Source organism: Erpetoichthys calabaricus, chromosome 5 (assembly GCF_900747795.2).
Source record: "Erpetoichthys calabaricus chromosome 5, fErpCal1.3, whole genome shotgun sequence".
Taxonomy (NCBI): Eukaryota; Metazoa; Chordata; class Cladistia; order Polypteriformes; family Polypteridae; genus Erpetoichthys; species Erpetoichthys calabaricus.
Genome location: NC_041398.2, coordinates 227,270,903 through 227,297,102, shown reverse-complemented (window position 1 = coordinate 227,297,102; position 26,200 = coordinate 227,270,903). Strand labels below are relative to the sequence as shown.

Here is a 26,200-nt window from a genome sequence, read left to right as displayed (position 1 = left end):
TTTGCAAATGCGACGGTATCCTCCATAACTTTTGGGGAAAAAACACATTTTTTTCCTTGATCTCAAGGAACCGTTTAAAAATGCAAATCTAACAATTCAGACATGCTTAAAGTAAAGTACACACTGCAGACTTTAACTTATAGGGATTTGCATACATTTTGATATTACGAAAAAATTACAACACTTTTTATACACGGTCCCCCAATTTCAGGGTACCATAATGTTTGGGACAATTGGCTTCATTAGTGCACCCTTTTGTAGTCTGTAGTTGCCATTGTTCAACATGAGGACAAGAGCTGTACCAATGAAAGTCAAAGAAGCCATTATGAGGTTGAAAAACAAGAATAAAACCATTAGAGACATCTGTAAAACCTTAGGATTACCTAAATCAACTGTCCGGAATATCATTAAGAAGAAAAAAACGCACCGGTGAGCTCAGTAATCAGGGGCTGTTAGGCCAAGGAAGACCTCCACTGCTAATGACAGAAGAATCCTCACTATGGTGAAGAAAAAGCCCCAAACTCCTGTCCGAAAGATCAGAAAAAGTCTTCAGGACACAGATGTGTGTGTATGTGTGTGTGTGTGTGTGTGTAAGTGATGACTATCTGCAGAAGAAATACAGAGGCCACACTGCAAGATGCAAACCACTAGTTTGCCAAAAAAACCAAAAAAAAAAACAAAGGATGGCGAGATTACAGTTTGTGAAAAGGGACTAAAAAGAGCCTGCAGAATTCTGGAAAAAAGTCGTACAGACAGAGGAGACAAAGATGAACCTGAATCAGGGTGATGGCAACAGCAAAATGTGGAGATGAAAAGAAACTGCCCAAAATAGAAAGCATACCACCTCATCTGTTGAAATTGGTGGTTGGGGGTGTTATGGCTTGGGCATGTATGGCCTCCATGGGTCCTGGCAAACTTCTCTTCACTGATGATGGAACAGCTGATGGCAGTGGTACAATAAACATCTTATCTGTTCAAGATCCAGTAAATGCCTCCAAACTACAACATAATGATCCCAATTGTGCTGCTAAGGCAAAACAGGAGTTTGTCAGAGTTAAAAAGAAAATGTAAAATTCCTAAATGGCTAAATAAGTCACCTGACTGAAATCCAATTGAGTAGGCTTTCTATATACCGAAGAGAAAATGTAAGGGGGCAAGCCCCCCGAAACAAGCAGGTGCTGAAGATGGCTGCTTTGGACGCTTGGCACACCATCAGCCCCTGGTCATGTCTATGAATCGCAGACTTCAAGTAGTCATTGAATGCAAGGGATATGCGACAAAGTACTAAATACGACGGTTTTTAATAGACCTGCCATTGCTATTGTATGTCCCACACATTATGCTGCGTTGAAATAGGAGGACAATATCTAAAAAGTGTTGTCTTTGCTACATGGTGTGGCCAAAATATAAAAAAATGTGTCTTAGTCCCAAACATTATGGAGGTCACTATATATGTAAATAAATTATTGATGCTAAATATCAGTTTAATCCCAGAGTAGGTGTTAACTCTGGGTTAGGTGCAAGTCTGACGTTTAACAAAAACTGCACCTGCAATGCCCAGTTTGCAACAAAGAACAAATGAACCCAAACAACTTGTGATTCCAAACTGGCCTGTGTAAAGTGTGGGTCTGTGAATGACTGACCCCTGAGATGGACTGTTTGCTACTTTGCACCCAGCTGTGCCAAGATAGAATGTGACCCCTGGTGCCCCTGATTTGGGTCAATTTGATTTGAGAACAGTGAAACAAATATTTCACAAGAGTTGTAACATTTCAATGGGAACCTTAAAACATTGATTGTTGAGAAAAACAAATATGCTTCTCTTGACACAACCATATGAAAATTAGCCTAAAAACCCGTGACATCTCAGAGAGAAAAAGAGTATTATTTCTATCTTTTCACATTTTTATGACTAATAATTAAAAAAATTACACTGTGAACACAAAAAGAAAAAAAAAAAACCACCTTTGAAAATATGCCAAGCAATGTGTCGTTCCAGATACTTAACTCAACCACTTCAAATAATCTTGGCACACTGGGAGAGGCTCACTTAAATTACACAAAAGGTCATTTAAATGACCATGTTTGTGACTCACTTGGCCTGTTGTGAATACAGCGTCACATTCCAGCTTTCAGGAAGTACAGTAGTAATGCTAAAGGTTGGTTTAATTGCTCAGGAAAAAAGGGATATAGCTTTAATATTGTGTTATATAATTGGGTCATAATGTCCCGCACTGTTTCCTTATTTCATTCAAAAATCTTTAAGCGGTTGAATATTCAAACTTTGCTACTTAAGCATAACAGCACAGTAGACAATGTTCACTACTTTGATCCGACTTCATAGGTTTTGCCTACTCCCTTAGATGTAGTCTGATGTTTTGGTTCTTCACTTATCAAATGACAACATTCTTGCTCTTACAAATATCATCATGACATTGACCTTTGCGCGGAACTTGCAGTTAAAGCAGTCCATTACTTGTTATCTAGGAAAGCATGGCAAAAAACATGGAATAGTAAGCTTTATACAACAAGCAGCAGACATCTTTATCTGGGAACGTCACAACATGGAAACACATTATTCCCCTATAATGGCTGACACAAAGCAAGTAAAATTACAAATCAATTGCAGTATTCAAAGAAACCAAAAGTAAAAAATTAAAAACGAAATACTACGAGGGAATGAACTGAAGTAAAATACAGAAAAAAATAACAATGAGTATCTAATTGTTTACAGGTCAAACGAGTGTTTCTTATAAATGACAGGCCAGCTATAATGCTTGTCTCTCATTTTAGACAGACAGACAGGTAGATATGAAAGGCACTATATGACACACAGACAGACTGAAAACTTAAATTTGTCCCCAAGGGTTTAATCAAAATGCCCACAAAATCTCTCTTCAAATATGCAAATGTCTTGACAAACCTGGCCACATTAAGATGTCCCTCAAAAGTTTTGTCTTTTTAATTAATGGACAACCTTTAAGAAGACCCATGATAAACTTATTTTCTTTTCATGCCATGGATTTATATATTCATTGAGTGACACTGTGACTCGAGTTTTTTTTTACTGCTGCTTCATATCGTCAGCGACAGGGTATAGACCTCAATCTGGTCATTTCCTCTCTGTAGTTTGCAGGTTGTCCCCTATTTCTGCATGTTGCGAAGTAAAGCTTAACGTGGTAGTAACAGCACCAAATCCTGGCCAAGAAGCACAGCCACAGTCACACAATCATAAAAGGAGCAATTGAGACACCAGTAGGCCTGACAGTACGGATTTCACTTGTGGAATGAAGCCAGAGGAGACATATGCCTACACAGGAAGAATATACAAACTACAAAACAAGTCTCTCAGCTTAAAAATCACAAATGGGGTCCAGTCACTTTTAAATGTCAACTTTACTTGCTGAGCCACAGTGCAGACCTTTAATCTTTAAAACATGTAAATATAACAACACGTATAATGACGCCACACCTTACACTTATGTCAAGGGTGTCTTGGTGACTCTTGTGTCTACAACAAGGAATTGCTTGGGAACTTTAGTACTAGCAAAGTTATAAATGGTCAGTTTGGAATGAAATAAAAATATACTCAAACATCTTCCATCACAAAGTGCCAGCAATCGTACATATTTGTGACAGCTTAATAATTTCACAATTCCAGCTTTTAATATTTAATATATAAACACTTGAAATATTACCGTACATTAAGATCCCGTCTGTTCTAAATAAGCATGTGCCACTTAAACACACTGGATCTGAGCCGGTAAATATATCCAAGCCAAAAAAGATTATTTTTATTATTAGAGAGACAGTTTAGCATCAGAATAGTAATGAACTACATACATATATTAAAGAAAAAGTTTAACCGAGATATTATTTATTGAATGTTGTTTAACCATCATTTCAGTTTTGTTTAGTCACCCATGTTTAAACCTGGTCTTATTGTTTAGACTACAGTGTATATTTAATTTTGCTCACATTTTACTCAAGTCATTTACATTAGAGTTAAAACAAACATGACTAAGAACTAATGAGTTATGTCACCAAAGTACCTTTTCTTTAACTTAAAATCTAGTTATCACTTTACACATTTAATTTTATTTTATTTTTTTTTTTTTCAAACAAAGGTTTTCATTTAATCTGAAATGATAGGGTAACATTACGGCAGACATGAAAGCACAGAGTCAGAACTGTTGCCTCAAAACTTCAGCGACCTTCATTTAGTTCTGTCCTATTCGTTGTCAGCGTGTTTATCTGTTTCCTGCTACATTCCAAAGATGCACATGTCACTTTAGCTGGTAACTCTGCATTAAAGGGTGAGCATATGTGTGTTCTGTCGTGGAATGGTCTACCATGGAATGGTGTCCCATCTTGGATCCATTTTCTCCCTAAGTGTACAAAGATGCTGAAATGTGGTTCTTCTTTTTACAACCTTACAATAGAAAAAACTGAATTCAAAAAATGAATGGATAGAAAATAACACCATGCAGTCGTTATTTAGTGTTAAACGATTGTTAGACAAAACCACAGATTTGTGCCATGAATTGTGGCACTGCTATTGAGTCCTTGAGCAAGTGTGAAATATTCTGCTTAGCTACATAACTAAATATTAAGTGACTAGAGATAAAGTAATTTGGTTCAAAAAGTTTAATCAGATAAAGGAAATGTTTACAATTGGTTTACATCTTATTTGACTGTTAGAACTGAGGATGTTGCCCTTGGCAGCGCAAAATCTCACACCCATAATGTTACCTGTGGTGTTCCACAGGGTTCTGTGTTGGGCCCCATCCTTGTCATCATTTACATGCTCCCCCTTGGAAGTGTCATTAGCAGACATGGTCTATCTTTCCATTGCTATGCAGATGACACTCAGCTTTATCTTAGGACTACCCCCACCTCCTCCACTGCTCCTCTGTCAACATCTACACTGACTATTTGTTTGGAGGAAATAGAGGCATGGATGAGGCTTAATTTCCTTCAGCTGAACAGATCTAAAACAGAAGCCATTTTAGTTGGCACACCACACCATCTTCGTTCTTCTACCATCACCAGTATCACTTTCTCTGGTCAAAACATTCCTCTTTCTACATTTGTTACCAATTTGGGTGTTAAAATGGACTCTCAACTCACTTTTGACACCCACATTAAACATCTCTGTAGGTCATCTTTTTACCATCTCAGGAACATTGCTAAACTTCATCCAACCCTTATCCTGGCAGATGCAGAGAGGCTTGTCCATGCCTTTGTCTCGTCCAGGCTGGATTACTGTAATGCATTCCTATTGGGATTCCTGGCAAGAGTATCCAGAGACTCCTGTACATTCAGAACAGTGCTTCCAGGATCCTGATGAGGGTGCGAAAACATAGCCACATCACTCCTATCTTGAAAACCCTTCACTGGCTCCCTGTACCAGGTAGAATAGAGTACAAGGTTTCCCTCCTTACCCATCAGTGCATCTATGGATCTGCTCCCCTGTATTTACAAGAACTCCTTATCCCTCACACCTCCTTACGCATCCTCTGTTCTGTGCATACTAACACTCTTCAAGTTCCCAGAACTAAGCTTAGCAGTATGGGTGATAGGGCCTTTTCCTTGGTGGCGCAGAGGCTGTGGAATTCTCTGACTACCTGAGAGCCCCACAGTCGACTGATGTTTTTAAATGAAACCTAAAAACCTATCTTTTTAGAAAGACATTTTGTTAAATTATTTTTATAGATTATTTTGTTTATTTACTCTTATTTTGTAGCACTTTGAGATTGTTAAATATAAAGCGCAATATAAATAAAATTTATTATTATTATTATTAAAGGCACATGTAAGTTTTCAAATGTCAGTCTCTAAGGATTTTCATCTACCACAAAGCTAAATGAACGTGCTTAAGAATAAGGTAAATCTCAGAGATCATAAAGCGCAAAACAATATTTGTAATATCAAATTAAAAATATTTAACATAAAAAGGTATAATTCTACCATATCTTATATATAAACATCTACACGTGGAAGTGTGTGTGTGTGTGTGTGTCTGTCCGGCCCGGAAGTGAGAGGTGGAGTCGGGGTAAGGGCTCCACCTCCGAGGATACACAAGCGAGGCCAGCATGTCGGCAAAGCAAAACCTCTAGAGAAAGAGAAACTCGCTTAATGGCTAATACAGGAGCGAGGCGAGCACATCGGCAAAACGGTATCCCTTTAACTTCTCCTCCCGCCAGCGGCAAGCACGCCGGCAAAAGGAAACCTCCAAAGAAAGACAGTCACTTAGCCGCTAATGCACAAGCAATGCGAGCACGTCGGCAACACACAACCTCCTAGGAGAGAGATGCCCAGAGTAGTTCCTTTCAATTACCTGACATCTCTACATTTCAATTTTTGTTTTCTGACGATTTCAATAGTTTCTAGGACCCCGTGCTTTTTACAGCACAGGCTTACACAGCTAGTAAAGAATAAATAACATCTTTTATTGGAAGGGATTTGACAGAACTCATATGAATGTTAGATTAACACATGTGGAAAGAACACCATAGCTGTCCTATGAGCACTAAGAAAAATTGCCTCTGACTAGAGATGATTTTCCTGAAAGCATTACACATTGGAAATGCTTAGCAAAAGCATAATCTCACTGTCATGTCATCTATTTTAGGATGTGGAAGCTGAAGCCTCGACAGCACTTGTGGCAAGGCAGAGAACAGCCCTAGTCAGGGAACTTGTCCATGGCCTAACTGGCACATCTTTAGGGTAGGTTGGAGGAAACACACCTGGAGGAAAACCTGAGAAGACACAGGGCGTTCATCCAAAAACCACATGGTGAGTGGGTGCAGGATTCATCCAAAAACCACATGGTGAGTGCGTGCAGGATTTGAACCCACTGCACTGTTTACTGCGTCATCATGCCACCCGGCTTAACAAAACAGAATCTTACATGAAAACTAACTATGATCTGACAATAATATTGATATAAATACTTCTGTTATTTGTTGTTGTGTCACACAACCGATTGCCCACTCCAATATAGCACCTCCACATGTCCTCTTCATATGTGTGCTTTCAAGCTAAGTTGTTCACGCAGCCATCACTTGTAATCTGTTTGACTAGCACAAAGTTTCACAGAAAATGCAAGATCTCATTGGAGATTTGTCATATAGAGTGGACATAGGGAGTCCTTCAATGCATGATGGTGTAGTGGATATGGCTCTGAACTTTGGACTTCAGATCCTGAGGCTCGGGGTTTAAATCCTGCGTCTGACACTGTGTGACCATGAGTACATCACTTCACCTGCCTGTGCTCCAAATGGAAAAACAAAAGAAATCTAGCCAATTGTATCTCAAATGGTGTACGTGGCCTTGGTTAATGGTGTCAGCCATCATCAACAATGATGAAACCATTGGCTCTATAACTTTACAGGGCTACTAAACATACAATATAAACATTCCCTACAGCCTAGGTAATCTTTTTAAATTCCTGACCCATATAGTCAAAGTAAAATTTGTCTACATTCATTGCTTTGGGTATTTTCCATGAAGACCTTTAAACTAGACTGCTTGTGGGGCATTAATACATGCCAAAGAAAGACAAATGCTATTAAATAAAAGTTAGGCCAAGAGTGAATCTAACAATGTGGCTATTAACATGTCTATTCTTTAAACACAAAACCATCAAAAACGAAATACCAGTGTTGTCTAGAGATTATGAGTAATAGACTCTGGCCTTAAAAAGACAAAAAGAAGGAAGTTGTGAACTGGTTTGAAAGAAAGAAAGAAAGAAAGAAAGAAAGAAAGAAAGAAAGAAAGAAAGAAAGAAAGAAAGAAAATCTGTACCACCTCAGATTAAGTTATTAAGATACACATTTAGAGATTAATGTACCAACATTTGCTAAAGGCCACAAAAAAAAGTAAAGAAAATTCATGCAAACAGACTATGTAATGAAATACTGAACTGATGGCAAAGATAAAAAAGAAGATTCATGAACCACAAAATTCTAGTTAAAAAGACAGAACAAGAAAAACCTGAAATTATGTGAATGGAAAACAAATTCTTCCTAGTTCAGCTTGTCTAAAGCTCAAAATGAAGCAACAACATTTGTACAAACAATTTTTTCCAGCTAACCAATCCATCTTCGCAATGTAAAGTACCTGTATGATTTTCTGTCATTGTAAAATATTTTGTTCTTATTGTTTAAGGAATAAGGTATGCTGTACAATGTCCAAACAATAGAAGATTTTACTTCTGCCATGTGTCACAGTACAAATATGAAAATATCAAAAACTCTGTTATACATATTGAGTACCTCTTACAAAAGTCCAAATACTCTTACATCAGAATAATGACTTCATTTAACCAAGTAAGCACATGGTAGCATCACAAACAACAAAGCAGGTTAAACAGCAAAGACACTAAATACTAGCAGCCCCACAGGCCTCACAAATGCAACCTCTAGGTCTCTGTCTACCTGGTGGTGTGATTTGCCCTCCTGTACACCTCAAATTTTGTGTATGAAGCACCATATAATTTCTTTCTTTTCCTCTCTCTATCCTGTCCTCTGTGCACACTTCCTGCCTGTGAAGTGGAGCCTCTACCTGGACCTCACCACTGGAAGATCAATGGGATATTGGTACTGGCAGAGTGTGCCTTTTAAATCCCTTTTAGAAGTTACTTTTACGGCAGCCCATGGAATCACTCATGAGGTCAGGAACTACATGTACATCCTAGGGTCATCCATCCAGACCTCTCACCCAGGTATCCCAGAACATTTTCCTCAAGCCCACTTTTTTCTTATTAAAGTCTCAGGCATCCTTAGTATATACCAGCCAGAGAATTGCAATCCTTGATTACACCTGTTCACTCATATACTGACACTTCTAGTGGCTCTCAAGTTGTCAGGGCCATTTTACCTAATAGAACATTATAAAGCAGTGACAAGAACAGGACTTTTAGCCCAACAAGTTTGTCCATCCTCTTCACCTTGATCTGTGGATCTCACCTTTTCCATTAGAGCATCATAAAAGGCCACAGTTAGCACAAGGTCTAGGCCTCAGCTCTTCTTGCATCACCGGTCACCATCATGCAAAATTTAAAGCACGCTCAAATGACCCCAGCAGTCATGCAAAGATGAAAAATGGGCCTTGTCAAATGCCACTCCTATGCTCATTTAGCCTTTACAGATTCCTTTAGGGTAAGCAACCTAAGAAATGAATATTTTCTGAAACAGATTTATATATTATTTTAAAACAATGTTTGGTAATGTGATTTGTTTACACGCTTGAATGACTGAGCTCAACTGTACCAATGTAAGACTGCACATTAATGCCAAATGCAACGTAAAAGAAATAATGCAATGAAATGATAATTTTTGTCTTCACTGAGCACAAGTTATTAGCAAAAAAACTGATATTTTATTATAGTCATTTCAATAAAGCGGGTTGGCTAATGGATGGATATATTTTAATAGTATAAATCTCAACGACACCCTGGTCCTTATTTCTGAAACTTAATATTGTTTCAAATGCAAGCACAAATTAGCACACTCAACATTAATGAGCATGATTATTGTTTAGTTCTGACTAAGAACATCGTAAAATTTTATGAAAACAACAGCAGTAATTAGTTGCTAAATAACTGTTTAAATTTTATCTGTTACCACACCAATCTGTCTTCCTGCGAAAAATGGCAGAGATTAAAAACTTTTTGATACAATTTAATGAAGTTAAAAACACCCACTCGTAACATTTGTATGTGATTATGTGTGTGTATATGTATTATATACAGCACACATGCACATACTGTACAAATACACACAGTATATTATAAATAGAGAAAGTGGGTTTAGAAAATGGAATTAAAGAATTGATAAACAGGCCATTCAACCTGTTGGACAAAGCCTGCTGCTATAGTATTATTAATAACATTTTAAATGGGCATAGGGGTCAGAGATTACATTTAAAGCAGTCAACTAGGCTACAATCAAAAATAATGAAAATGAATTCCATGCTTCAACAATATGGGCACAATTATTAGTAAGTTGATTTCAATAAAATTATAAATGAAACTGTTTTAATAGTTCAACGCTGTCACACTTGCACATTTTATTACTTACTCAGTGTCAGGCAGTAAGATGGTGGTTGAGTTTAGCCTTGCAGACTTGAATAGCTAAGCCATCCATTCATCTCCTAAACCCACTTTATCCTTAACAGGGCCGAGGGTAGTTTTTAAGCAATCAAACTAAACTGGATAAAGTCATGAATGACAAGTACTTCCACATAGCATAAATACTGTATTACAAATTTCTAGACTTACGGTAGTGTAGAACCTATTTCTGCATTTGTTTCTAAAATTTCTTTGTGCTTGTTTTTCTTTATTATTCTTTTTACCATTCATTTGTTTAATTTACACATGACCTTTTTGTACCGATTAATTGTTACCCATGAGCCTGGTCACTGACATGTCATTACAAGTGATGTCAGTAGGACACCAATATTTAAGGTGATTTTGTCCTGCATTTTCAAACTATCTAGATAAACAACACACCAATTTTGCTGTGCTAAACTTCTTGAAAGTTGATTTGGTATCAGAACATACGTTTTTTGACAACTTCACTAATTAGTGTATGGGCTTTGGTTTTTTTGCTTCGCTCTGGTCTTAACTTTAGCCCGTTTAAGACTTTGTTTCACTCCTATCTTGACATCCTTTTCCTACAAATGCCTGTCACATCATCACTATCATAACAATTGCATTATCAAACCCACTTAATTCATTATACAGTTACAGAGAGCTGCAGCTCATCCCAGCAGCACAGAGTGCACTGAACAGAGTTCCAGTCTAGTCACAAACAAACACACACACACACACACACACACACACAGTCCCATGGGGCCAACAGCCAATTAATTATCTTTAGAGATGTAGCAGAAAACCATACATTGACAAAAGGAGAATTTGCAAACTCAATAAGGGTAATGATTTAGAACAGAATTCCAAACTCTGGAAGCTTGATCCATGATTCAGCAGTGTTACCAACTGCACCACAACCCCACAGCAAATAGATGCTGTAATTAATTTCTGCAAATATATTGTGTCAGGTTCAGATATTAATTGGCACAGAAGCAATCACTCATGTATACAGGTTTTATCGCTGTAACGTACATTTAGATGTGATTTATTTCAACTGAACCCGAAAGACAAAAGGGTGTGGAATGGGACTGCGGGTATTATATACAAAAATGATGTCGCTGATATTTAAAGACTATACTTATGGAAGGCATGAGGTGGGGTAGCAGAGTAAAGGAAGACAAATGTTTTACAGATCATGTTCCATGTTTAGTGATAGCAAACAATAACAGGTGAGCTCAAAAATAAAGCAAAGAAAACACATGACTAACCCCCCGTGGGACACCCCACAGTGCATAGCCATTGTGGGCCCTAGATTAAAGATACCTCTTTGATGAGTGTTCCCTGGGCTCCAGCAATTAGAGCCTAATCATAAACACTGCTTGATGATGGTCCCATAAGTGGTCTAATATGTGCCACTGCCCTCTTCTCTAGAAATACTGCTTTTTTTCTAATTAGGAGCATGTAGTGCTGAGCTCTCAATCCTAATGACCTACATACTTCTTGCATGTGGAAATTTATAAAGAGCATTAATGACAGAAGGCTGCCTCCACAATCCCTTGTGGCATGCCTTGGATTCTAGGTGGAATTGTACCTTGTCTCTATTACAGCTAGGAAAGGATCAAATGACCAAGGACAATACTAATGTAAAATAAGGAGAGTGATATTAACATGCGGGTTGAAGATTAGCCAAGATTTATCAACTACTGTTTACTGTTGTAAACTGCAATGGCGCACTGGCACCAATTGCAATGATTTCTACATACTGTACACGGACAACCATCTACTTTAATTCTTTGTACTCTAACAAGAGAACTAATATTGCAAACGAGATATCCATGATACACGAGCAATTTCCATTGCTAATGTTAATAATAATAATAATAATTCATTACATTTATATAGCGCTTTTCTCAGTACTCAAAGCGCTATCAACACAGGGAGGAACCGGGAAGCGAACCCACAATCTTCCACAGTCTCCTTACTGCAAAGCAGCAGCACTACCACTGCGCCAATGTTAAACCTCATGCTGGGTGGGCTAAAATGCCTTTTTTACCCTCCTCTAACAGCAGATTGTGAGCAATTAGTAGGTGGAAAATTAGTAGGGAAAACCACTTTGGCTGGTGAAAAAGCAACATTTAATTAAGGGACTGGAAACACAACACAGTTTATAACTTCATTTCAACTTGTCAGTTATTTTTTCAGCAAAAAAGAAAAAAAAAAGAAGAAGAAAGGTAATAAAAAAATAATAAAAAAAAAAAAACTCGGGCCTCAGAAGCATAATTCAACTGCCGTGCCAATGTAATTGTCGACAGAGTGAGAAAATAAAAGAAAGTGATAACACCAAACTAAGATATCCAGAAGAAATCTTTAGATTTGAAGTCAAACATTTGTACTTATCCATATTTTTTGAATGTGTTAATAATCAAAAAATTTATATATTTGCCATACGCACATAAGGTTAAAGTAAAAGTAAGATCCTAACAGCCAATCTTACTCGTGTTTTTGCTCTTAATTTATACCAAATGATCACCATTTTTACAATGAAAGGCATGTGGGCCATATTCACACTTGGGCAGCAGGCTTCACCACCAAGTATAGTTGGTATTTAGTACCTTTACGATTAGTATTTAGTGCATTATTCTGGGAAAAGATGCAATTTACTTTAATTTTCAGAACCCACCTTAAAGGGTACATTTTAATGAACAGAATCTCTTCAAATATACTCCTTGTATATTTGCTTACTAATGAACCTTCTATTAATAAATTCAAGCATTTTTCATTTGCTCTCTGTAGAAACTGAGTATACATGAAACACAAGATTCACTATATTTACTGTGTGGATGACATATACGCTCACAGGCCACTTTATTAGGTACACCTCTTCAAGTGCTTGTTAATGCAAATATATAATCAGCCAATCACATGGCAATAACTCAATGCATTTAAGCATATAGACATTGTCAAGATGACCTGATGATGGGCTGGTCTGAGTGATTCAGAAACTTCTGGAATTTTTATGCACAACCATCTCTAGGGTTTACAGAGAATGGTCAGAAAAAGTGAATATCTAGTGAGCGGCAGTTCTGTGGTCGAAAATGCCTTGTTGATGCCAGAGGTCAGAGGAGAATGGCCAGACTGGTTCGACCAGACAGAAAGGCAACAGTACCTTAAATAAGCATTCGTTACAACCGAGGTATGCAGAAGAACATCTCTGAACGCAAAACATGTTGGATCTTGAAGCAGATGGGCAACAGCAGCAGGTGACCACACCAAGTGCCACTTCTGTCAGGTAAGAACAGGCAACTGAGGCTACAATGTGCATGGACTCGCCAAAATTGGACAACAGAACATCGGAAAATCTTTGCCTGATCCAAGGAGTCATGATTTCTGCTGTGACATTTGGACGGTAGGATCAGAATTTGGTGTCAACAACATGAAAGCATTGACCCATCCTGACTTGTATCAGTGGTTCAAGATGGTGGTGGTGGTAGTGGCGTAATGGTGTGGGGGATGTTTTCTTGGCACATTTTGGGCTCCTTAGTACCAACTGAGCATCATTTAAATGCCACAGCCTATCCGAGTATTGTTGCTAACCATGTTTTCCCGTTATGACCACAGTGTGTACCCATCATTCGGAGGTCTACTTCCATCAGGATAATGCACCATGTCACAGAGCTGAAATCATCTTAAACTTGTTTTTTGAACATGACAATGAGTTCACTGGACTCAAAAGGTCTCTACAGTGGCCAGCTCTCAATCCAACAGAGCGCCTTTGGGATGTGGTGGAATGGGAGATTCGCTTCATGGATGTGCAGATGACAAATCTGCAGCAAATGCGTGATGCTAGGATGTCAATATTGACCAAAATCCTTGAGGAATGTTTCTAGCACCTTGTTGATTTATGTCACGAAGAATTATAGCAGTTCTGAGGGCAACAGGGAGTCCAACCCGGCAATAATGTGTCCGGTTAGAGTATTTGAGAACATAAGAAACAAAATGAATCTGACCACTGCTGAAGTCAGATACATGGCTTTTATAAAGGAGATGTTCAACAGAGCTCTCAAGTATGAAGAGCATGTGGTGGAAGTGATACACGGCTTTCCTGTAATACTTAAGAGTTTGTGCAGCAGTAACCATGTGATATAGAAGCAGAATTTAAATGTGCTACATTTTACTGTTTGGCTCTCTCAAATACTACAATATTCATATACTAACAAATGAATTAAAACAGGCATTTGCTCTTGTGTACTAATACATGCCCTAAGTATTTGCCATATAAACAGAAGAAAGCCAGTTTCCCAACCCAGGCTAGAGGCAAATTCACGAAAATGAACACCACAGTCCCGTGAAGAAAGAATGGCGAATTGAGTCATAGTTGGTGAGTTAGCAAAAGAACAACGTAGCCTGCAGCAAACTTGATAACAATGTTTTTGGAAAGCAAGACATGAGCGGTTTATAATTGAATTGTTAATTAAGGTGTTCTGAAAGCTTTTAAAATTATATTTAATCATTGCTTAAAATAATGAATTTTACCTTCAAGGGTTTGATTTGGCCATGTGCAAATGCTAGACTCATCCTGAAAACAACAAAACGATATGAAACTGGCCTAAGTGTGAGAAAGCACATCACAATGGGTCTTAAAATGGTACACCTAAATATTTTAAATAAATTGCAAAAAGTTATGGATTCTGTAAGCTTTCTATAGCTAAGCTACAGTATGACATGTGTGAAAAGGCTTTGGTGCAATGAAGCATTCAATGCAATGGAGGCACTTGAGAGGAAATCAGGTTAAAAAAACACCCATTTCTTTGGTGCCCCAGAGTGAGTTTTTACAGCACCTAACAAAAACTGCACTATGAAGATGAGAGGAATTCAGTCAAATAGTGGAAAAAATATTACTGAAATAGCTAACAAAGAAAAGGGAACAAAGATTTTCCAAGGTATCCAGTTGAGTGCGCTGTGAATGATGCGGATGTAATATACTATTGTGGAGTAACATCCTGGTAAGAAGACAAAAAAATGAGTTCAAGAAGATACCTGAAAACAGATTATGACAAATGACTAAGTGTTTTATCTGAAAGCTTTTGCTAAAAAAAAAAAAAAAAAAAAAAAAAAAGCTCACACTAAAATTTGAAAAATGTTTGATAAACAGTAAATGGAAAACCCGAAGACTAAACGGAAGACATGGCCTGACAGGCAACACAGTCCAGTCACTGTCTGTGTGGAACATGTGGATTTTTTTCTGGATAAGCCTCTTTTCCTTCCACATCCAAAAGCTTAGTAATGCTACATTAGCCCAATTCCACTAGGTGCAGATTTCTCCCGGGGCAGTCCAGAGTTAGTTCCTGTCTTACATCCTGTGTGGCCATAATGGGCCCCGGATCATCCCCAATCCTAAAAACTGGATTAAGCATTTAGAAATTGGAAGGAAGGATAAATGGTGGAATACAGACTTTTTTTTTCATTTCAATATAACAGAAGCTATCGCTGGTTGATGTCTATCATTGTAAGCTACTCTTAAGTTTGGTACATTTTCAACAACTAGTCATGACTTTGAAAGAAGATTATTAAAATGTTAATTTGATCCATTTAAGTGCAAGAGAACTTTGGAAGACAATAATAAAAGTGCAAAAATTGTAAAATCCTGGATTTCATGCCACTATGCAAAAGTAAAATGATCAATGCACAATTACCATAAATCATACAGTAAACAGAAATACATGAACTAGGTAACAAAGAACTGTGTGCATATTCCACGACATTTCATACAGTTCTGAACTGCATGCTCTTTAGTTTTAGCCAAATATGCTCTGACCTCTACTGCAGTGAAACTCTTTCCCCAAGTCTGAGGAAACACCTCTATTAACATTCTCATCATCAGACAACATTAACACCATATGCTATAAAATCAAAGGGAACATCAAAAAACTCACTAAACAATTAAGCATTAATAACTAAACTGCAAACTAAATAAACTTGTAACCACAGCATGGACATTAGTAAAATTAAGTAAGTCCATAACAAAAAGGAATATAAATAAGGATACCCTCATCTTAACCATTTGGCAACCTCCTTGGAAAGAAAAAAAAAATTCTGATGGGCACAATTGCTTGTCTTTGATGAACCTGCGGGGAAAATAAATACAACTTTGCCACCCATGTGCTAGACAGCTGAAGATTATCTTACAAGAACAGAAATAAAGCAGCCCTCTTAAATGAGCGTCATAGCTATCCTGCTGTTGCTGTTAACAAGTACAGTATAAGGACACCATACTCCTTACTATGTATTTGTGCACTGTGTTAAATGCAAAACCATGAAAATTCACACAGCAGAAGGCAAGCAGGTAAAAATCCTCACATTCTCTGGATGTATTCTTGGGTGCATACTATTTAGTCTTGACATCTTTACTGATGTCAAACTCAAAATTTAATGAGTTGATAAGTTGTTTCCTCCTACACAAATCATATTCCTGTTAACTAAACTGGTCAACGGATGAAAGACTAGTTATAGCTCACTCTAAAGGGAGGAAAAAAAAAAAGAAACATTTGCTTTAACTCAAGCCAGGCTTTATAATTAGTCTTTTTAAAAGAGCCCTATACCCTGAAGAGTATTCAGTGTCCCTGGAAATGTACCAAGTAGTAATATGATAAGGGGTACTTATCAGGGTTTCAAATTCGTCATTCAAAACTCTTGTGAGAAACATATTTCAATAAACAAATTGTGAGCTCTGGTGCTAAGAAAAGGCACAAACACCAATGATTGTTTACTGCCAAATACCTTTACAAGATGTCAAACAGTGGAATCCTGATACTGTTGACTTTTCTAAATTACAACTCAACCTTTAAAATGCCTAAACAGACAGCTTTTAAAAACAGCCTCTAAGGTTTACAATATATTCATTTAAATAGTATGTAATGTGTCTGATTTCTTCAGGACAGTGCTGTAAACACATATATGCATACATACATAGATATATTTCCCACAATCATGTAAATATAAGTACATATACATATAAATACATGACATAGAGAAGTACAGATATACTAGATCAATTCCATAAGTAAAAGAAGATTAATATGTCAAATATATGGCATAAGAAGACCGCTGTAGATCCATTTAACAAGCAGAATGTCATAGTTTACAACATTTTTTCACAATATACATTGCTTGCATGGCCTCTTAGCCCTTCATTTAAGTATATTTTACCTGTAAAATGAAAAGGAATCCTTTACACCATATCAGGTTTGTCCTAAAACATGTTTAGTTATTATTATTATTAATAATAATCATGCAACAAATACAACTGAAAAGGCTATATTAAGACTTTACCTGTAAACTCAATAATGTGTAAATCACAACTAAAATGAAAAAAATGACTAAAGCTGTAAATATAAATAAAACAAGATAACATATATAAAGGAAATATAATTTATATTCTGATAAGACATGTTTTAAAGATTTTTATTTTACACACACTTACTTATACACAAATACATTTGGTTTTCTCAGAAATAAAACGTTATACAGGCATTACAAAGAAATCACACACTTGGGCTGCCAAAGCAACATGCAAAGCAACCTTTTACAACACAGGGTGCCCCCCTAAACTGTTGCTAACATATGCAAACTAAAAGAGGTTCATAGTGAACTAATTTGTAAGTAAGAAAAGCTTTAACATTGCATGAAGACAAACATAAAAATTAATGAACACAAATAAATACTATAAAGAACTTCTGGTAAATAATAGGATATGCATGCAACTCTACAAGGGGCACACTGTGTTGAAGTTTGCAACATACAACTTTTCCAAGCACTTGCCAGGCACTGTCTGTGCAGATGATTAAAAAGATTTAAAAAAAAAAAAAAAGAAAAGCAGATGCATAAATAACTTATTCTGGAGTTTATGAAATTTTGATTTATGATTTCACCAAACTTGTCGATCCATGCCTTGTGTTTGTCTGTATGAACTTTTCCTGTGGTTTTTTTTTTGAACATCTTTCTATCTTAAATCCATCTGCAGACATTTTATTCGTTGTGCCACTGAGGCAATGCAGGAACAGTTTATTTATCCTTAGATGTGGTGAAAAAGCAGAGTTCCTGTGACACTTTTTGGAGATGCAAAGGAAAAAACTGAATATGAACCTAGCTGCCTGCCACCATGGTAGAAAGAGGCTACTCCAGCAATTTAATACATCTCGATATCATTCTTTTGTGGAAACTGTCCTAAGGGAAACTCTCCAGCACACTAAAATGAAAATTCTTTTTATTCTTTTCTCAGTAAAAAAGGACACTTTAAATGAAATTACTCAGTACTATTTACATTCAGCAGCATAATTAAGACCAAATGAATATAATACTCTGAGGGTTCATTTCCAACTGTAGAATACTAATGCCAAGTCAAATTATAACTAAACTGAAAAAGATGTTCTCAATATTAACTATGCTTATGTACATCATAGATATGAATTGTCTCTTTCCTTTCTGCTCATGCCAAATGCCCTTGTCAGCTATGAAGTGCAATTCTCAAGCAGTGACATTAAAAGGTATTCATTACTGATGCCCGATTTTTGTCTGGGAAACATAATATTAAGCGTGGCTGCCGATTACGATATGTTATTATATGTGAGGTGAATGACAACCCAAAAATGAGTTCAGTTAAAAGACTGAAAGTGCAATCATCGCCACAATCAACTGATAAGAGAAACGACACCAATATGTTTGCCTTTCGCCTACCAACCAAGGAAATTCTCTCACATGTTTAGTTACTCGTCGCGTGTAGCTAGAATTACTGAATTTGTAAGGAGTTGGTTTGTCAGAAAAAAAATGAATTATTCACTTGTACCATCTTAAAGAAAACTGCGTGCAGGCTAGTTTAACCATCTGAGAAGAAATATCTTAAGTATTTTCGGTTCAAATTTGTCTTTGGATCTTACCCACTATAATAAAATAAAACTCCTTTTTTTAATTTTCAAGTCAAACTACACTCCCTGCTTGATCATATTGACCTGCGACAATAGAGACCTACATAACGTATAAAACATCAACGGGGTAAGGAATTATTTTCTCAATATATGAAAAATGTTTAGTGTCAGATTAAATCAATAGCTGCTTAAACACGCACACAAAGGTATGATGTTAAACTAGATATGACACGTTTAAACGCATAAAAGGTTAAGATGTCAAACTTAATACAGCACTTTTAAGTGTTACTGCACGTTAAAACAAGTAATGCGCCTGCGATTCCAAATGGGACTCTGCGTGAGGAAAAAATGTCAATAAATGTAGAATACTGAAAGTTAGCATTATCATCAAGTCAAGGCAAATTACATTCATCGTTAATACAATTAAAATATGACATGAAAATCTCGACAGAGTAATAAACCGGCAAAAATCTGGCATATCCACATCTTGTTTCTTGCCTGTCCTGCAGTGTTTACGGTACCTGTACTTTGAACAGAATGTACCCCAGCAGAGACGCGCATGCCCAAACAGTCACCCTGACCTGCATGACATCACTATAACTGTTGTAATTAATGTAATATCCCCGCCCCACACACTTCTACTTCTAAGAAATTCTCACAGGTCTGCAAAGAATCAAAACGATTCGCCTCTCGGCTTGATACGTACCCAGGACTACGCAGATTATATCAAGCAAAACAAAGGGGACTCCTGTTCGGTCAAACATGTTTGCCCTTTTCTTTTTCTTCCTTATTCCTTTTAACAGTGCTATCTGTGATGAATCGCAGCTGTTCGCTACCACTTGAAGCCTTCTTGTGGAGTCTCCCCAGACAGTTTCAGCCGACTCCACGCGCTCTCCTTTCTTATTAAATCAACTAATACACAAAGCTGGGGGAGGTGCTCTACAGGCTCGTCAAGTTGTGGGTAATCGGTGTAACAAAAATCCTTCCAGTCAGACAGGCTACACCGGTCAAAGAAGAAGACAGGCAGTCCACTTCAGAAGAGTCTCAGCCTCCAAAGCGTTGTCCTCTGTCTCATCTACTGGTTTGTTGCGATCTTGCTGGCGAAGCAAACCCCAGCCCCTGTCTCAGCTTTCTGAGCAGGGAACCGAGAGATGTCATGATGATAATATTCGCTGGGATAGGACGGACGAGCCTATCGCATCAGTGCCAGGACAATACGAAAGCTCTCTCGCCACGTCCAACTCGTCACGCCTTCGAGAGGCCGGCTTTAGGCAGCCTGTCTGCCCGCCGCATTGCGAGGCGCGAGCGAAGCCACGCCCACGACTTTGCATCCTTCTCGAGGGCGCGGGCGTTAATTGCGCGCTCCCGCTCGCACTTTAACAAGGCGAAGGCTTCTCGTAGTGATGTATGGAGCAAGAGTCGCACAGCGTGTGGATATGTAAGGAAACACACCTTTTTCTACACGTCTTATGGTGTAAAGGGGTTTATATTTTATTATATTCTGTACTGAAATGACTGAAAATGTGATTCAGGTCCCATGTTATTGCAAGTAAAATTGTTGCTGTGGAGGACTTTTTTGCTTGTTATATGCAAGTGTCTGTTTATCTGGAGTCTGTTTTCTTTTTGCTTTATAAAAGTGCCAGTATTCGTCCTGCGTTAGTGTTAGGTTTTTAATCAACTGGGAGCTTTTTGCACCTTTATCTGCAAAATCTCTGATGAACCAACACAAAAATGGGCTGTGGTGTATTTATGTATAATCATTTTTGTTTGAGTACTAATGCCACTGGCTGACCTATCTCTACATTTCTGCTCTATCAGTCAAAAGTCTGGACACATGGAGAAATGTTCATGTTTTTGATAGAAATTGAGTTTTTTTTAATTAAGTGATACCACCTACACTTAAGAACAGGTAATCTACTGTACAGTGACCAGATTTTTTCAGGCGGGGGTCATGGGGGCCTCCGCCCCCTAGAAGCCAGATAGACTTTAATAATGGAAATGCCTATTTTCGTGTTTCCTGCATCTTATTCTGTACGAGTTTCTTCCATTTGAAACAATCATATTATTAAACCTCAAACATATACCCATTTTCAAAGTAGGGTTCTATACCATTGTATGCTATTTTTCGTGAAATTACAGGCTAGATCTTGCCAAAAACAGTTCGTGAAAATTGACTGAAAGACACGCTTTCCTGAAGAGCAAATAACAAACTCATTAGTGTACATTATATAGTATACTGTATGTTATGGACGTACCGAAACCTTACGTTGTTAATCGGGAATCGCAGTGAAAGTAGAGAACTGCCAGAAATGTTTTGTGAATAATTTATTAATACTTTCTGAAATTGAACATGACACTTTTTCAATGTTTATAAAGGAAAAACAGCTTTTCAATGAGTAACTTTCATAATCATGAAACACTAATATTTCTGAAATGAGTGGATAGCTCTCAGGACATCAGGATTTTGTAATAACATGTCATAAAACTTGTCACATGAATCACTGAAATTGCATTTCACAACCAGCATATGTTTCAATGTGTCGACTTTAAGTTGCGATTTTTCTGGTGTCCACATATTGTTGATCAGAGAAAAGACTCTTTCATTGGGAGCATTTGCCCCTGGAAGACATAATACAAATTCTGCCATGAGTTTCACATTATCACATGGAACATAATGGTTGACAAAGTGCTGAAAGATTTCCAACCATCGTTTCTCTATTGGTAATTCTGCTGTACCCCATTCATTAGCTTTTTCTGCAGTGACATATCTTTGAATGTTGGATATCTCATCAAACAATTCATTGTCATTTATCTTGTCAGGAAATATGTCATTCACAAAACCAATGCACTTTTGAACATCTTCCCATGAGAGTTGTGATCTCAAAAGCACCCAATCAAAAATATCTATCCCTTGAAATTGATTGCACCAGCGGTCCAAGTAATTTGCACTGGTTTCATAAAATTCAATCATTTGTGAAGAGAGCTTCTTCGTATCAATCTCATTCTCTAACTCCTTCAACTTCCTTTGAACTATCATGGGAATGAACTTCTTTCTTGCTCTTTCCCGGCATTTTTCATTAAGGTCTTTCAAAGATCTGTACACTTCAACACATGTTGCAGTCTGATTTTCAATTTGCAAAACAGTTGCTTGAAATGATGCTGCCTGATTATGTAAAAAATATAACCACAGTTCTACAGATGGATCTTTAAAAAAACCTTGCAGCAAGACAGGGCATTTGTCTAATGAGAGAAAGTAAGATTTCAGCCCAGGATAATTTTACATTCCTTTCTGTAGCTGGCATCATATTTAGCCATCTCGTTTTGCTGTAGCTTAATAACTTCTGATATTCTACTGAAACAAAATCACAGAATTCTTGTAAGGCAGCAACTCGAACGGTGTACAGTATATGTAAAAGTACATATATATCTTATGAACAACTGTTTCAATATCTACAGGGAGACACTCTGCTGCTGATTGAATAGCATTGTGAACAATATGTGCTGCACATCCAAGGCCAAGGACTTTATGACTGAGTGTTTCATTCAGTTTGCAATATATATTGTTTTTTCCCTTTCTCTCTGCACCACCAAAATTTGTATTGGCATTATCGGCACAGAAAGCGACAAGTTTCTGTGACAGCTGATGTGATTCCAGCGTTTCCATAATATATTGGTGCTGTAGATCAGATGTTTCTCCAGGTAAATCTTTAAATTCAAGCATTTTTACTTGAATTCCTGTTGATGGCAAAAACTAGCGAACAAGTATGGGAAACAATTAAACCTCCATATGATTGGATGCATCAATGAATATGGACACAAAGTTTGCATTTTACAGCTCATCTTTCAAATGCTTCATTACAAGAGGTGAGAAAACTTTCACAAAAATTGCTTCTGTCTTTGTTCTTGCGCAAGTAAACTTTGCTTTGAACATTTTTTGGATCAGCTTAGAGGTACAGTCCATGGAACGGAAGCTGTGGTTGTGACTGACTGTGTGGTATGTTATAGTACCTTCCGCAGCAGCTAACTCCATTTCTTTTGTTCCACAACTTGCATTTCTGAAGAACTCTGTAAGATGTTTTGAACTTGAAGACGCACTTCTTCCTTAAATACAAGCCACATAATAGTGTCATCTGCAACACAGAAAAGACAACTCCAGGATATGACTATGGGTAATTAAGATTTTCCAACACTAATTTCAATAGAAGCGGAAATTTAATGTACAGTGTAACAGTAATAGACATTTCTACCTCCTTCCTTTGCATGTGTTACAGATCCGTTTAAAACAGTATTAAAAATCATTTATAAGTAACTAGCTGAAATACCCGGGATTGCCCGGGAGGAAAATAAAGTTGTTTTTTTTTTAATTGTTTGGGAAAACCATAATTAAAAAAACACAACTTGACAGAATAATTTTTGTTTTGTGGTGTAGTAACAGATTTTCAGCAACTGCAGTCGGCAAGTCTGACATACACAACAACTAGAAGTCATGCATTTTGACATCAGCTTTACTCCAAGAAAAAAATTTTCCATTATTATTTACAAAAAAACATGCAAAATCATCTTGGCTTTGAGAAAAAATATGATATCATTTGAATTTTAAATTCTTACACTATTGGAAATATTCAATAAATAATTGATTCCTACACCAAAAAAACAAAAAGATGTGGAATTGTGCATATAGTTTCTGGTTTATGATGTCAGTGCAAAACTTTACAGCTGGCTAAAACTAACTGACTGTCCTTGGAACATCCCATTTGACATGCTTCCAAAGGCACAGCCAAGTCTAATGTCATTGTTTTTTCAGTCCTAGAACTACATAAAAGATATCGCTCAAGATCTGTTAACAATATTTGAGCTACTAGTTAAGGTGTACTACTTACCTCTAGCACTAATTTATCATTTTATTATTTCATGCAGCTGAAAGGACAGTATGGTGGTACAGCGGTTAGCTTTGTTGCCTCACGGTTCCATAGCTGTTTACCCTTCAGGTATTGCCTGTGTGAAGTTTTCATGTTCCATCCATGTTTTCCTTCACACCTCAGATACATACCTGTCAAGTTATTTGGAGACCCAAAATGATGTGTTTATATGTGCATGAGTGTGCCCCACAGTGGTTAATTCATGACTTGCACCCACTATTGCCAGGATAACACTCTGGCTGTCTGCAACGCTGAGCTGGAGAACCAGTTTAAAAATATGTACAGTAGCTACATCATAATTAAATCATGGAGTATTCAATGTCTTCAGAAAGCATTCACACCCTCCACTTTGTACACATTTTTAATGTTGTAGTGTTATGCTAAAATCATTTAAATTATTTTTTTCCCTAATCTAGCAACACTCAATCCCCCAGAATGACAAAGCGAGCACAAGATTTTAGAAAGTTTTGTAAATTTCTGAAACATTAAGTGAAAACACCATGTTGGCACAAGTGTTCAGACCTTTTACTGAATACTTAGTTGAAGCACCTTTGGCATTGATTACATCTTGGTGTGCTGGGTCTTGAGTGTTACATGAAATCTTCACACACCTGCATTTAAGGAATTTTCTGCCATTCTTCCTAGTAGATCCTCACATACTCTGTCGGGTTGGACAGCCATTTTCAGGTCTCCCAAGAGATATTCGATTGGGTTCAATTCTGGACTCTGGCTGGCCCACTCAAGCCCATTTACAGAACTGTGCCTAAATCACTCCTGTGTTGCCTTTGCTTTGTGCTTAGGGTCATTGTCCTGTGGGAAGGTGAACCTTTGGTCCAGTCTGAGGTACGGAGAACTCTGGAGTAGGTTTTCATTAAGGGTATCCCTGCTTGCTTTATTATATTAGGTCTGCTCCAACATTGTTCATTTTTGTTGTTATTAAATTCCTATCTCTTCTCACTGGCATTTGACCCTGGGGGGCGCGAAGTAACAAAAAAGGAGGCACGAATTTTGTCATTATGTGGTGTAATTTCGCTATTCGTAGGAAAATTTTAAAGTTGTAGTGGTGTATCGGCAGCAAAAAATATAGGAATAAATTTTATTAGGGTTTCAAGAAAACGTTAGGGGGGGCGTGATTAAAACTGTTATGAAAACTCGGATCGCAAATACTTAAAAGGTTGAGAAACGCTGCTGCAAGAGGTTAACATTATGTTTGTATATTTTGGTTTATGTATGTTCATGACTATAAATATGTATGCATGGGTGTGGGTATTTTGTGTTTATTGTTTATGTAATGGTTGGTTATGTTTGCAGTTCTGTGATGTGTATATTTTAACTGCCTCTTTTTCAGCACTTTGATTCAGTTTAAATGTGCTTTATAAATAAAGTTTGACTTGACTTAACAGTCTAATCTCCTAGTTCCTGCTGCTGAAAAACAACCCCATGGTATGATGCTGTCACCATCATGCTTCACCCTTGGAATGGTATTGTACAAGTGATGAGCAGTGCCCAGTTACCTCCAGATATGATGCTTAGAATTGAGGCCAAATTATTAAGTCTTGGTTTCATCAGATCAGACAATCTTGTTTCTCATAGTCCGAGAGATCTAAGCCAACTTTCATGTGTTATCTGGCCAATCTGCCATAAAGAACAGGTTATTGGAGTGCTGTCCTTCTGGAAGTTTCTCCCATCTCCACACAAGTGCTCTGGAACACAGCCAGAGTGACCACCCAGTTCTTGGTTCTCTATGTTACTTTGACCCTGTCCCACGCTCAGTTTGCGGGCATTCTAGAAAGAGTCGTAGTTGTTTCAAAATTCTTCCATTTAAGAATTATGGAAGCCACTGTACTATTGGGAACCTTCAATACTACAAACATTTTTTGTAACCTTCCCCAGATTTGTGCCATTATACAATTCTCTCTCTAAGCTCTGCAAGCAATTCCTTTCCACTCACAGCTTGGTGTTTGCTCTGATACACATTGTCAGCTGTGAGACCTTCTATAGACGGGTGTGTGCCTTTCCTAGTCATGTGCAATCAATTGATTTGACCGTATGTGGACCTCAAACAAGGTGTAGAAACATCTCAGTGAGGATCAATAAAATGGGATGCACCTGAACCAGATTTCAAGTACCATAGCAAAGGGTCCAAATGCTTGTCAATGTGATACTTCAGTTTTTTATTATTAAAAACAATTGCAAAAGCCCCTAAAATTCTGCTTGCACTTTGTCATTCTTGGCAATTGAGTGTTTCTTGACATGGGGAA

General features: G+C 37.4%; 1 protein-coding gene across 4 annotated transcripts in view; it reads right to left on the bottom strand.

Moving 5' to 3' along the window:
* Positions 1–20,286, bottom strand: part of plpp1a (phospholipid phosphatase 1a) — a 195,066-nt gene extending 174,780 nt beyond the window's left edge. Inside the window, exon 1 of one of the 4 annotated variants that reach the window (XM_028802612.2) lies at positions 19,727–20,286. In XM_028802612.2, coding sequence (XP_028658445.1) covers positions 19,727–19,784 — 58 coding nt within the window. In that variant the 5' untranslated portion in view covers positions 19,785–20,286. The remainder of the gene's footprint in view (positions 1–19,726) is intronic. The other 3 variants (XM_028802613.2, XM_028802614.2, XM_028802615.2) reach the window with 3 other exon arrangements.
* Between the last annotated feature and the right edge of the window lie 5,914 nt (positions 20,287–26,200).